At 42.1% G+C, this 13,940-nt stretch overlaps 1 protein-coding gene across 1 annotated transcript in view; it reads left to right on the top strand.

Moving 5' to 3' along the window:
• Positions 1 to 7,790: 7,790 nt before the first annotated feature.
• The window catches only part of dnah9l (dynein, axonemal, heavy polypeptide 9 like), a 29,926-nt gene continuing 23,776 nt past the window's right edge, over positions 7,791 to 13,940 (top strand). Inside the window, exons 1-12 of the mRNA XM_084706557.1 lie at positions 7,791 to 8,069; positions 8,445 to 8,588; positions 8,676 to 8,866; positions 11,200 to 11,395; positions 11,513 to 11,612; positions 11,739 to 11,950; positions 12,070 to 12,303; positions 12,477 to 12,644; positions 12,801 to 12,917; positions 13,151 to 13,288; positions 13,477 to 13,601; positions 13,691 to 13,886. Of these exons, the coding sequence (XP_084562683.1) occupies positions 7,791 to 8,069; positions 8,445 to 8,588; positions 8,676 to 8,866; positions 11,200 to 11,395; positions 11,513 to 11,612; positions 11,739 to 11,950; positions 12,070 to 12,303; positions 12,477 to 12,644; positions 12,801 to 12,917; positions 13,151 to 13,288; positions 13,477 to 13,601; positions 13,691 to 13,886 (2,100 nt within the window). The remainder of the gene's footprint in view (positions 8,070 to 8,444; positions 8,589 to 8,675; positions 8,867 to 11,199; positions 11,396 to 11,512; positions 11,613 to 11,738; positions 11,951 to 12,069; positions 12,304 to 12,476; positions 12,645 to 12,800; positions 12,918 to 13,150; positions 13,289 to 13,476; positions 13,602 to 13,690; positions 13,887 to 13,940) is intronic.

Below are 13,940 nucleotides of genomic sequence, written 5' to 3'. Positions count from 1 at the left end.
CTTCTTAAAAAAACAATATATTTTTCTGTGGGTCACACATTCTGACGGCCGTCAGAAATGGTGACCTATGTGGTAATGGCTCTATGATGACTCTACGTCCGAAACATGTCTCCAGATTAGTGTGAATTGATGAAATAACTACCACATACCATCTTTGGGAAGCATTTAGGGTGGAAACACACATAATTAAGAAAACGATTCATTTTCCGTGGGTCACACATTCTGACGGCTGTCAGAAATGGTGACCTATGTGTTAATGGCTCTGTGATGACTCTAAATCCGAAAGAATGGCTAAAGATTAGTGTGAATTGATTAAATAACTACCCCAAAACATCTTTCGAAATGTCAATACCTTTGGGAAGCAGTAATGGTGGGAAAAAAACATTCTTAAAAAATATTTTGTTGTGGGTCACACATTCTGACGGCCGTCAGAAATGGTGACCCTCTGTTTTAATGGCTCTATGATGACTATAAATCCGAAACAATGGCTCCAGATTAGTGTGACTTGATGAAATAACTACCCCATACCACCTTTCGAAATTGTATTACCTTTTTGGAAGCAGTAATAGTGGGAAAACACAGTGTTCAAAAATATTTGTATTGTGTGGGTCACACATTCTGACGGCCGTCAGAAATGGTGACCCTCTGTTTTAATGGCTCTATGAAGACTCTAAATCCGAAAGAATGGCTAAAGATAAGTGTGAATGGATAAAATAACTACCACATACCATCTTTGGGAAGCAGTTAGGGTGGGAGCACACATAATTAAGAAAACGAATTATTTTCCGTGGGTCACACATTCTGACGGCCGTCAGAAATTGTTACCTATGTGGTAATGGCTCTATGATGACTCTAAATCCCGAAAAAAAATGCTCCAGATTAGTGTGAAATGATAAAATAACTATCCCAAACCTTCTTTCGAAGTGTTAATACATTTGGGAAGCAGTTAGGGTGGGAACACACATTCATAAAAAAACGATATATTTTTTTGTTGGTCACACATTCTGACGGCTGTCAGAAATGGTGACCTATGTGGTAATGGCTCTATGATTACTCTAATTCCGAAAACATGGCTCCAGATTAGTGTGAATTGATGAAATAACTACCCCAACCATCTTTCGAAGTTTCAATACATTTGGGAAGCTGTTACGTGTAGGATCACACATTCTAAAAAAAAACGATATATTTTTTGGTGGGTCACACATTCTGACGGCCGTCAGAAATGGTGACCTATGTGGTAATGGCTCTATGATGACTCTACGTCCGAAATATGGCTCCAGATTAGTATGAATTGATGAAATAACTACCATATACCATCTTTGGGAAGCAGTTAGGGTGGGAACACACATTCTTAAAAAAACGATATATTTTTTTGTTGTTCACACATTCTGACGGCTGTCAGAAATGGTGACCTATGTGGTAATGGCTCTATGATGACTCTAATTCCGAAAACATGGCTCCAGATTAGTGTGAATTGATGAAATAACTACCCCAACCAACTTTCGAAATGTCAATACCTTTGGGAAGCAGTAATGGTGGGAAAAGACATTCTTAAAAAATATTTTGTTGTGGGTCACACATTCTGACGGCCGTCAGAAATGGTGACCCTCTGTTTTAATGGCTCTATATGAAGACTCTAAATCCGAAAAAATGGCTAAAGATAAATGTGAATTGATGAAATAACTACCACATACCATCTTTGGGAAGCATTTAGGGTGGAAACACACATAATTAAGAAAACGAATTATTTTACGTGGGTCACACATTGTGACGGCCGTCAGAAATGGTGACCTATGTGGTAATGGCTCTACATTGACTCTAAAGCCGAAACAATGGCTACAGATTAGTGTGACTTGATGAAATAACTACCCCATACCATCTTTCGAAATTTTAATACGTTTGGGAAGCAGTAATAGTGGGAAAACACATTCTTAAAAAATATTTGTATTAGTTGTGTGGGTCACACATTCTGACGGCCGTCAGAAATTGTGACCCTCTGTTTTAATGGCTCTATGAAGACTATAAATCCGAAAAATGGCTAAAGATAAGTGTGAATGGATAAAATAACTACCACATACCATCTTTGGGAAGCAGTTAGGGTGGGAACACACATTCTTAAAAAAACGATATATTTTTTTGTTGGTCACACATTCTGACGGCTGTCAGAAATGGTGACCTATGTGATAATGCCTCTATGATGACTCTAAATCCGAAAGAATGGCTAAAGATTGGTGTGTATTGATTAAATAACTACCCAAAACATATTTCGAAATGTCAATACCTTTGGGAAGCAGTAATGGAGGGAAAAAACATTCTTAAAAAATATTTTGTCGTGGGTCAAACATTCTGACGGCCGTCAGAAATGGTGACCCTCTGTTTTAATGGCTCTATGAAGACTCTAAATCCGAAAGAATGGCTAAAGATAAGTGTGAATGGATAAAATAACTACCACATACCATCTTTGGGAAGCAGTTAGGGTGGTAACACACATAATTAAGAAAACGAATTATTTTCCGTGGGTCACACATTCTGACGGCCGTCAGAAATTGTGACCTATGTGGTAATGGCTCTATGATGACTCTAAATCCCGAAAAAAATGCTCCAGATTAGTGTGAATTGATGAAATAACTACCCCAACCATCTTTCGAAGTTTCAATACATTTGGGAAGCAGTTACGGGTGGGAACACACATTCTTAAAAAATATTTTGTTGTGGGTCACACATTCTGACGGCCGTCAGAAATGGTGACCCTCTGTTTTAGTGGCTCTATGAAGACTCTAAATCCGAAAGAATGGCTAAAGATAAGTGTGACTTGATGAAATAACTACCACATACCATCTTTGGGAAGCAGTTAGGGTGGGAACACATATTCTTAAAAAAACGATATATTTTTTTGTGGGTCACACATTCTGACGGCCGTCAGAAATGGTGACCTATGTGGTAATGGCTCTATGATGACTCTACGTCGGAAACATGTCTCCAGATTCGTGTGAATTGATGAAATAACTACCACATACCATCTTTGGGAAGCATTTAGGGTGGAAACACACAATTAAGAAAACAATTTATTTTCCGTGGGTCACACATTCTGACGGCTGTCAGAAATGGTGACCCTCTGTTTTAATGGCTCTATGATGACTATAAATCCGAAACAATGGCTCCAGATTCTTGTGAATTGATGAAATAACTACCCCAACCATCTTTCAATGTTTTAATATATTTGGGAAGCAGTTTGGGTGGGAACACACATGCTTAAATCCTTTTGTTTGTGGGTCACACATTCTGACGGCTGTCAGAAATGGTTACCTCTGTTTTAATGGCTCTATATTGACTCTAAAGCCGAAACAATGGCTCCAGATTAGTGTGACTTGATGAAATAACTACCCCATACCATCTTTCGAAATTGTAATACCTTTGGGAAGCAGTAATAGTGGGAAAACACATTGTTAAAAAATATTTGTATTGTGTGGGTCACACATTCTGACGGCCGTCAGAAATGGTGACCCTCTGTTTTAATGGCTCTATGAAGACTCTAAATCCGAAAGAATGGCTAAAGATAAGTGTGACTTGATGAAATAACTACCACATACCATCTTTGGGAAGCAGTTAGGGTGGGAACATACATTCTTAAAAAAACGATATATTTTTTCGTGGGTCACACATTCTGACGGCCGTCAGAAATGGTTACCTCAGTTTTAATGGCTCTATATTGACTCTAAAGCCGAAACAATGGCTGCAGATTAGTGTGAATTGATGAAATAACTACCCCCTACCATTTTTCGAAATTGTAATACGTTTGGGAAGCAGTAATAGTGGGAAAACACATTCTTTAAAAAGTATTTGTATTTAGTTGTGTGGGTCACACATTCTGACGGCCGTCAGAAATGGTGACCCTCTGTTTTAATGGCTCTATGAAGACTCTAAATCGGAAAGAATGGCTAAAGATAAGTGTGACTTGATTAAATAACTACCACATACCATCTTTGGGAAGCAGTTAGGGTGGGAACACACATTCTTAAAAAAACGATATATTTTTTTGTTGGTCACACATTCTGACGGCTGTCAGAAATGGTGACCTATGTGGTAATGGCTCTATGATGACTCTAATTCCGAAAACATGGCTCCAGATTAGTGTGAATTGATGAAATAACTACCCCAACCATCTGTCGAAGTTTCAATACATTTGGGAAGCAGTTAGGGTGGGAACACACATTCTAAAAAAAAAAACGATATATTTTTTTGTGGGTCACACATTCTGACGGCCGTCAGAAATGGTGACCTATGTGGTAATGGCTCTATGATGACTCTACGTCCGAAACATGTCTCCAGATTCGTGTGAATTGATGAAATAACTACCACATACCATCTTTGGGAAGCATTTAGGGTGGAAACACACATAATTAAGAAAACGATTTATTTTCCGTGGGTCACACATTCTGACGGCTGTCAGAAATGGTGACCTATGTGGTAATGGCTCTGTGATGACTCTAAATCCGAAACAATGGCTAAAGATTAGTGTGAATTGATTAAATAACTACCCCAAAACATCTTTCGAAATGTCAATACCTTTGGGAAGCAGTAATGGTGCGAAAAAACATTCTTGAAAAATATTTTGTTGTGGGTCACACATTCTGACGGCCGTCAGAAATGGTGACCCTCTGTTTTAATGGCTCTATGAAGACTCTAAATCCGAAAGAATGGCTAAAGATATGTGTGACTTGATAAAATAACTACCACATACCATCTTTGGGAAGCAGTTAGGGTGGAAACACACATAATTAAGAAAACAAATTATTTTCCGTGGGTCACACATTCTGACGGCTGTCAGAAATGGTGACCTATGTGGTAATGGCTCTATGATGACTCTAAATCCGAAAGAAAGGCTAAAGATTAGTGTGAATTGATTAAATAATTACCCCAAAACATCTTTCGAAATGTCAATACCTTTGGGAAGCAGTAATGGTGGGAAAAAACATTCTTAAAAAATATTTTGTTGTGGGTCACACATTCTGACGGCCGTCAGAAATGGTGACCTATGTGGTAATGGCTCTATGATGACTCTACGTCCGAAACATGTCTCCAGATTCGTGTGAATTGATGAAATAACTACCACATACCATCTTTGGGAAGCATTTAGGGTGGAAATAATTAAGAATTATTTTCCGTGGGTCACACATTCTGACGGTTGTCAGAAATGGTGACCTATGTGGTAATGGCTCTATGATGACTCTAAATCCGAAAGAATGGCTAAAGATTGGTGTGAATTGATTAAATAACTACCCCAAAACATCTTTCGAAATGTCAATACCTTTGGGAAGCAGTAATGGTGCGAAAAAACATTCTTGAAAAATATTTTGTTGTGGGTCACACATTCTGACGGCCGTCAGAAATGGTGACCCTCTGTTTTAATGGCTCTATGAAGACTCTAAATCCGAAAGAATGGCTAAAGATAAGTGTGAATTGATGAAATAACTACCACATACCATCTTTGGGAAGCAGTTAGGGTGGGAACACACATTCTTAAAAAAACAATATATTTTTCTGTGGGTCACACATTCTGACGGCCGTCAGAAATGGTGACCTATGTGGTAATGGCTCTATGATGACTCTACGTCCGAAACATGTCTCCAGATTAGTGTGAATTGATGAAATAACTACCACATACCATCTTTGGGAAGCATTTAGGGTGGAAACACACATAATTAAGAAAACGATTTATTTTCCGTGGGTCACACATTCTGACGGCTGTCAGAAATGGTGACCTATGTGGTAATGGCTCTGTGATGACTCTAAATCCGAAACAATGGCTAAAGATTAGTGTGAATTGATTAAATAACTACCCCAAAACATCTTTCGAAATGTCAATACCTTTGGGAAGCAGTAATGGTGGGAAAAAACGTTCTTACAAAATATTTTGTTGCGGGTCACACATTCTGACGGCCGTCAGAAATGGTGACCCTCTGTTTTAATGGCTCTATGATGACTATAAATCCGAAACAATGGCTCCAGATTAGTGTGACTTGATGAAATAACTACCCCATACCACCTTTCGAAATTGTAATACCTTTTTGGAAGCAGTAATAGTGGGAAAACACATTGTTCAAAAATATGTGTATTGTGTGGGTCACACATTCTGACGGCCGTCAGAAATGGTTACCTCTGTTTTAATGGCTCTATATTGACTCTAAAGCCGAAACAATGGCTCCAGATTAGTGTGACTTGATGAAATAACTACCCCATACCATCTTTCGAAATTGTAATACCTTTGGGAAGCAGTAATAGTGGGAAAACACATTGTTAAAAAATATTTGTATTGTGTGGGTCACACATTCTGACGGCCGTCAGAAATGGTGACCCTCTGTTTTAATGGCTCTATGAAGACTCTAAATCCGAAAGAATGGCTAAAGATAAGTGTGACTTGATGAAATAACTACCACATACCATCTTTGGGAAGCAGTTAGGGTGGGAACACACATTCTTAAAAAAACGATATATTTTTTTGTGGGTCACACATTCTGACGGCCGTCAGAAATGGTTACCTCTGTTTTAATGGCTCTATATTGACTCTAAAGCCGAAACAATGGCTCCAGATTAGTGTGACTTGATGAAATAACTACCCCATATTATCTTTCGAAATTGTAATACCTTTGGGAAGCAGTAATAGTGGGAAAACATTGTTAAAAAATATTTGTATTAGTTGTGTGGGTCACACATTTTGACGGCCGTCAGAAATGGTGACCTATGTGGTAATGGCTCTATGATGACTCTAAATCCGGAAAAATGTCTCCAGATTAGTGTGACTTGATGAAATCTAGCCCAAACCATCTTTCGAAATTGTAATACCTTTGGGAAGCAGTTACGGTGGGAACACAAATTCTTAAATTAAATTTTTTGTTGTTGTTGTGGGTCACACATTCTGACGGCTACGGGAATTTTAGTTAGGGGAGGGGATACAAATTATATCATGCCATTTTTTCACCTGATATAATGTGTATCCACTCTCTAACTTTTGCTTGAAAAGAACAGACATCTTCATATACTAACAGTATGTTTGACATTTTTTTTGCCCTGTTTTTTATTATAATCATAATCATGATCAAGGAATCACAAAATCATTCAATGATCATGAACATTTGAAATAGCAAATTGATGATGCATTCACTTCATGCACAGACCTAAATACATTAGAAGGCATTGCTTTTCCGTACATGAAAGTCGATAAACTGCTTTTCCGAGTAAAAAATATTGGTATTTGCAATACTGGCCCTGTATTTACTTGGTATCGGATCAATACATGTTTTTGTGGCAACGCACACCCCTAATGTTAACCACAATGTTGGTGGCAAATGTATGTGTAATGAGTCTGCAGTACCTGTAGGTGTCACTGTGCAGCCTCAGGTATCACTGGACACAAGTGAGGAGACAGGTGTTTCATGGTTTCCAGTAACTTCAGACACAAATGGGAGGGGGGTCGCCAGGGGCAACAGCGCCGGCCCATTAGGAGTTGACAGGGTGTCAGGTGACAGTTCTGCTCAGACAGGTATCAGCTTCCCAGCTGATGGCCCTCAGAGCCAGAGCACTGACACATCTTCAGTCTCTCACTGCACAGCACTGAGAAGTCATCGGTACAGCGTATCACATCAGTCCTGTTTGAGCAGGTGGGACTTCACCTTTTTCTCAGAGTTGCACTGAGGTGAGTATTTAGACAGTTGAGCCTCTGTGCAGACTCACTTGTGTCAGCGCTTTCTTCTTCTCCCCCCTTGGTTTCCTCCTTCTCTACAGTCACGTCCATGGCTGAAGGTAGCGGCAGGACCAGTGTGGGAGGAGGAGGGGTGCGTGTTCTCCAGGACCCCTCTCAGAAGGTGGGATCGGCTCTGGCAGACGAGAGGGTGGACTTCCTGCGGGAGCAGGCCGTCTGCGTGCTCCGCGTTAAGACAGACAAGTGGAACCGCTTCATCGGAGCGGAGGAGAACCAGAGAGTCCTGCTGGAGTTCCTGGACCACACCTGGACAGACAGGCTGCTGCTGTTCACAGGGCCAGGAGGCACGCTGCACGCTGGGGACGCCCAGGTGAGACACACACACACACGTACAATTCAGAAGAACACACAAGCAGAACCACAGACCAAAAGACACATGCACACAAGCACACACAGCCATACAGATTAACACAGAAAGAATACTAAATAAAAACACACAGTGAGAAAGCAGACATGCCAGCCAGTCAGGACTGGATTTAAAAACTTTTTTGCTGGAATTCTTTCAACACACCTAACATCTTTCTTTGCACTAAATATAATCTACTTTAGACAGCAGACCTTTCTAATCTCCTGGCCACATGGTAACGTACAGTCCATCTAACGTGTCACTTGTCGAAATAAGTCGCCACTTATTTCTAGTGCTTTCACCACTGAAAGCATTCCGATTGTATTTGCCTCTATGAAGACCTCCGCCCCCTGGAGGACCAAGCTGCTGTGTCTGCGGAAGAGAAAGGTTCTGAGGATCACCATCCCAGGATTCAGGACCCAGCTCTGGCTGGGCGAGGTGTCTGGGAACCCCATGGAGCACCTACCTGTCCTTATCTCTGAGGTGAGTTTGGGTGTGTGTGTGTGTGTCAGGTGAGAACTGTTCTAGGTGTTCTCTAACTCCTGGAACTGCGCGTGTATGTGTGTTTAGGTTCTGGTGTCGGTCCTGTCTAACAGTCTGAACCAGGGGGGCTGGCCCAGGGTAGTGTCGGAGGACATCCACAAACACCTGGAGCAGCTGAGGAGCAGAGTGGTCACCCTGAGGGGCAGGGCAGAGGGACGCACTCTGCTACCCCTCCCACTGTGTGTGGAGAGAGCTCAACCACAGGACATAATGCTCAGGTCAGTGTGTGTGTGTCCTATAGGTTACTTACTACTTACTTGACAGTTCAAAGTGGGCAGTTATAGTGAGCCTGCTGTATGTGACAAGGCATATCAAGTATGGTCAAAATGCAGAATGAAGTTGAGTGGGCAATATAAACATTGGGAATGCAAACATATGAGCTACTTTCTTGTTTGTTGTAGTATACTAAAATATGAATCGTACACTTTAGTGTAGACGCAAAAAATAGCTTTTTTCAGCTAAGAATTAAGTGGACATTTATCAAGTTTATTTCTTGAAGCACTTACATTAATTGAAAGTGCACTTGAAAGTATTGCAAATAATACTTTGGGGAACTATAGGAAGTATGCTTCATGAACTGAAAGTGCACTGCACTGGCCACTTTACAGTATTAAAAGTAATCCTCAAATGCACTATACAGTGGGGATCAAAGGTTTGGGCACCCCAGGTAAAAATGTGTATTAATGTGCATAAAGAAGCCAGAAGTACCTTGTACTGCCCCCTTTGGCAAGTATCACAGTTTGTAAACGCTTTTTGTAGCCAGCCAAGAGTTTTTTCAATTCTTGTTTGAGGTATCTTCGCCCATTCTTCCTTACAAAAGTCTTCCCGTTCTTTGAGATTTCTGGGCTGTCTGTTGCGCACTGCTCCTTTAAGGTCTATCTATTTTCAATTATGTTGAGGTCAGAAGATTGTGAAGGCCATGGAAAAACCTTCAGTGTACTCCTCTTGATGTAATCCACTGTGGATTTTGAGGTGTGTTTAGGATCATTGTTCATTTGTAGAAGCCATCTTCTCTAACTTCAGTTTTTTCACAGATGGCATGAAGTTAGCAACCAAAATTTGCAGAAATGTTATTGAATCAATTTTTCCTTCTACTTGTGAAATGTTCCCTGTGCCACTGGTTGCAATACAACCCCAAAGCATGATTGATCACCCCCATGCTAAACAGTTGGACAGTGGTTCTTTTCAGTAAATTCTGTGCCCTTTCTTCTCCAAACGTACCTTTGCTCATTCCGGCCAAAAAGTTATATTTTAACCTCATCAGTCTACAGAACTCGTTTCCAAAATGCTTGTCTATATTTTCATTTGCAAACTTCAAACGCAGATTTTTGTGGTGAGGACATAGAAGAGGTTATTTCTGATGACTTCCATCAAGACCATATTTGTACAAGTATCTCTTTAAAATGGAATAGTGGACCACAAGTCCAGTGTCTGCCAGATCGTTCTTGAGGAATCGTGCAGTCAAACATGGGTTTTGACTTGCTTTTCTCACAGTCCTGCGAGCTGTTCTGTCTGATATATTTCTTTGTCCTCCAGATCTTGCTTTAACTTCCACTGTTCCTGATGACTGCCATTTCTTAATTAGGTTCCAAACAGAGGATATTGGCATCTGAAAACGCTTTGCTCTCTTCTTATAGCCTTCTCCTGCTTTGTGAAAGTCAACTATTTTCAGTTTTAGTTTTTGATGACAACTGTTTAGAAGAACCCATGGTGCTGATTGTTGGGGAAAGGTCAGATGAGTCTGGGCATTTAAAACCTTTGATATTAACATCACCTGGTCTTTCCAGACGATGATTGAGAACGATCCATGACACTGTCAGGTCTCAGCTTTCCAAAGGGGGCAGTGCATGCTATAAACTTTGCAGGGTGCCCAAACTTTTGCAGACGCCATTTTTTTTGTTTTCTGTTATTTTGATAGTGTAAAAGATGGACATAAAATCCAACTTATTTTTAAACATATTATAAGTCTTATTTGTAATTTAATGCCTTTTGGAGATTTTTCCATCTTTTCTTGGCTTCTTTATGCACATTAATACAAATTTTGACCTGGGGTGCCCAAACCTTCGATCCCCACTGTAATTGTACTTTAAAGAGTACTAAATGAACTAAAAAGTGGGCCAATTCAATTTAGTTAGTACAAAAATAGTATATAAATAAGTACACTGCTAGTGTACTTTAAGTATAAGTATAATTTGAAATAATTCAATGAGGACTGGAGAAGACACATTTATTCTCAAGAGATTATTCAATCACCGATTTAGACAAAAATCCTTACCTACATTTAAAAAAAAAAATCGTCAGGCTCAATTAATCTATTCCTCTGGTCGCTGAGATCGTTGTTGGCACTACGCAGCTTTCACCTGTCTAAAGTTTCTCTTTTTGTTTTCCAGCTGTGCGCTTACTTTGTACTGTGACAAACCTCTCTTTCTGCACAAGGGTTCATTTAAGATGCGGTTCAATTTTGTTTACTTTTAGCTATCCTTTCATTTTGGAATCTAGACTGAACTTGGTCTTACCCCCTCTCTCCTCTTTGCGTATGCCTGTCCCCTAGCCCCACTGGCTGGCCTTTGGACCATGGCCTGCTGTACTCCATAGAGACCCTAGTGGTCCAGTGGTCTGGTCAGATATGGTCAGTCCTAAAGAGGGACTCCAGCACAGTGTTGCAGCAGAGGGACCACCCAGGCCCCGGGGCCGAACTGCACTTCTGGACCACTCAGAGAGACAACCTGCTGGGCATCCAGGAGCAGGTGTGGCAGTCAGTTGATAGGCCACCGTGTATGTAAGCAAGAAGGTTCCCTAGTGGTCTCTGAGATCTGTGAGGTGAAGGTTCTGTTGTGGCGTTAGTTTGTGTTTTGTGGTTCCAGATCCAGAGCCCGAAGGTGGAACAGATCATGGAGATTCTGAGGAGGGTCAAAAGCAGCTACTATCCTTCCTTCTGCGACATCTGCCTCAAAGTCAACCGGGGTAGAGAGTGTTTCCCAACACGCATGATAACAGTCTGTCCTCCCCAGTATTTGATCCCTCATCTCCAGTCTATCATTTGGTAGGGTCTATATCAGTGTGTATGTGTGTGTGTGTGTGTTCTTCTAGCTGTGCTGGAGGCTGAGGACATCGACCTGTATCTGCGCCCTCTCAGGAGACTCATCTGTGGTTTCGAGGAAAAGAGCTTCTTCCAGGTCGAGAGCCTTCTGCCTCCTCTGTTCCACACGTTGTGTCTGATCTGGAGCCAGTCCCACTACTACTGCTCCCCTGCTCGCATGGTGGTCCTGCTGCAGGAGTTCTGCAACCTGCTCATAGACAAGGTGTGTGTGTGTTTGTTTCTTTATTTCTGTTTTGTGCATGGTCTATCTTACGGTGGTCACATTGTAATCCTATTGTGTTGTAACTGTGTGTGTCCGCGTGTGTGTGTGTGTGTGTCCAGGCCTTTGTGTACCTTCTCCCAGAGGAGCTGTTTAAGATGGAGCTGGAAGAGGGGGTGGAGAGGGTTCAGATAACCATCTCAGTGCTGCAGAGCTTCAAACAGCTCTTCCACTCCCACCGTCAGAGCATCCCCCAATACTACCGCCCAGGGGAGACCATCAAGCCCTGGGACTTCCCTGCTGCCCTGGTCTTCAGCCGCACAGACCGCGTACTGGAGAGGCTGCATATGATAGAGGTCTGTGTGTAGGTGTGTGTAGGTGTGTGTAGGTGTGTCTGTGTGTGTGTGTAGCAGACGTCAAGGTGGAATGAATTGAACCGTAAGCTCCCTTGATGTTCTTTCCTTCACTGTACAGTTTTTCTTCTTGACTTCATCTCACCCCTGAGCCATCTCTATTCTCTGACATCCAGGAGCTGTTTGCGTCAGCCCTAGACTTCCTCAAACTGGAGAAGGTAGAACTGGGAGGATCTCGAGGGAAGATCCTCAGTGAGATGGTGTTCGGCATGAATGAAGAGTTCCACGATAGTTGGAGAACACTGAGAGAAAGCAAATACGATCCTTTAAACTACACCAAAGACGTGAGATGCTAAACTCAACGAGTACCCACTGTACATCTCTGTTTTACTGTACAACACTAAGCATGGTGATTTGAAGGGAGTCAAACGGCATTGATTCTGTTTAGAGCAAGAAGTATGTGCAGCGTGTTGTATCATGTTGTGCTGTGGTGCATGTAGGACTTCCTGAAAGACTACTGGCGTTTCATGGAGCAGAATAAAGACTTTGACCAGAGACTTGGAACAGTCCTCAACCTAGCCTTCCAACACTCCAAGGGCCTGGAGTCCACCTTTAAGGTGACCATGGCAACTATGACCTTAACCTAACCATTTACCCATCCCCCATAACCCCATAAGCATTCTATTGTTTAGCTATGAATTATGTAAATGATTGAAAATGACCAATGGGGTACATTATGTCCTAGGGAAGGGTATAGCTTAGTGGGAGAGCATTTAACTGCAGATTAAGATGGATTCCTTATGTATGTTGTGTGTTTTTATGTGTGTTTCTGCTCGTCTCCTGCATGCAGCTGCTGCAGATGTTCGGGAGCCTGCTGGAGAGGCCCAGGATCAGTGAGCTGTTCGCTCCCAACTACACCCTTCTGCTGGCCATGTTCAACCAGGAGGTGGAGCACTGCCAGTTTATCCTGGAGCAGCACAGGGGGGCGGTAAGGGAAGCAGAGAGGCAGAGGGACTGACATAGAAACAAGAGGGAGAGTGAAGAGAGAAGGTGACAAGGAGCGGTGTGAATACAGGATTTAAGAAGGCTGTGTGTGATGGTTCGCTGAGATTGAGCACACTGGGAAAAGGTCATGTGGTCGTCTCCGTTGAACTGCGTTCTGGTCGTGTTTTCTAGCTGCGTTCGGGCTGCGCGGTTCTCAGTAAGAACATGCCTGCGGTCGCTGGCAACCTGAAGTGGGCTCAGGAGCTACGTGATCGCATCCTGACCAATCGCAGCAACCTCAACCAACTCACACACATGTATGTAACATACATGTACACACTCATACACTGTGATCAAGACAAACACATCCTATGGGGTAAGGAGGATATCTTTCTCTCTCATCCAGGCCTCTGAATTCAGCGGAGGCAGAGGATGTTCTCCAGAGGTGTGAGCGTGTTCTTGAGGTTTTGGACCAGCACGATGAGGAACTTTTTTCTCTTTGGACCGAGGGTTTGGAGGAACTCTGTAACACTCACCTCCAGGAACCACTACTGACCCTGGACTCAGAGACGGGCCTGTTCCAGGTCAACTTCAGCCCTGCTGTGAGACTCTCTCCTTAATGCCCAAGATTATATACTGTCATGTTGCTCATGGAG

Source organism: Hypomesus nipponensis, chromosome 10 (genome assembly GCF_054491055.1).
Source record: "Hypomesus nipponensis isolate SF chromosome 10, ASM5449105v1, whole genome shotgun sequence".
Lineage (NCBI taxonomy): Eukaryota > Metazoa > Chordata > Actinopteri > Osmeriformes > Osmeridae > Hypomesus > Hypomesus nipponensis.
This window is presented reverse-complemented; position numbering and strand designations above follow the sequence as displayed.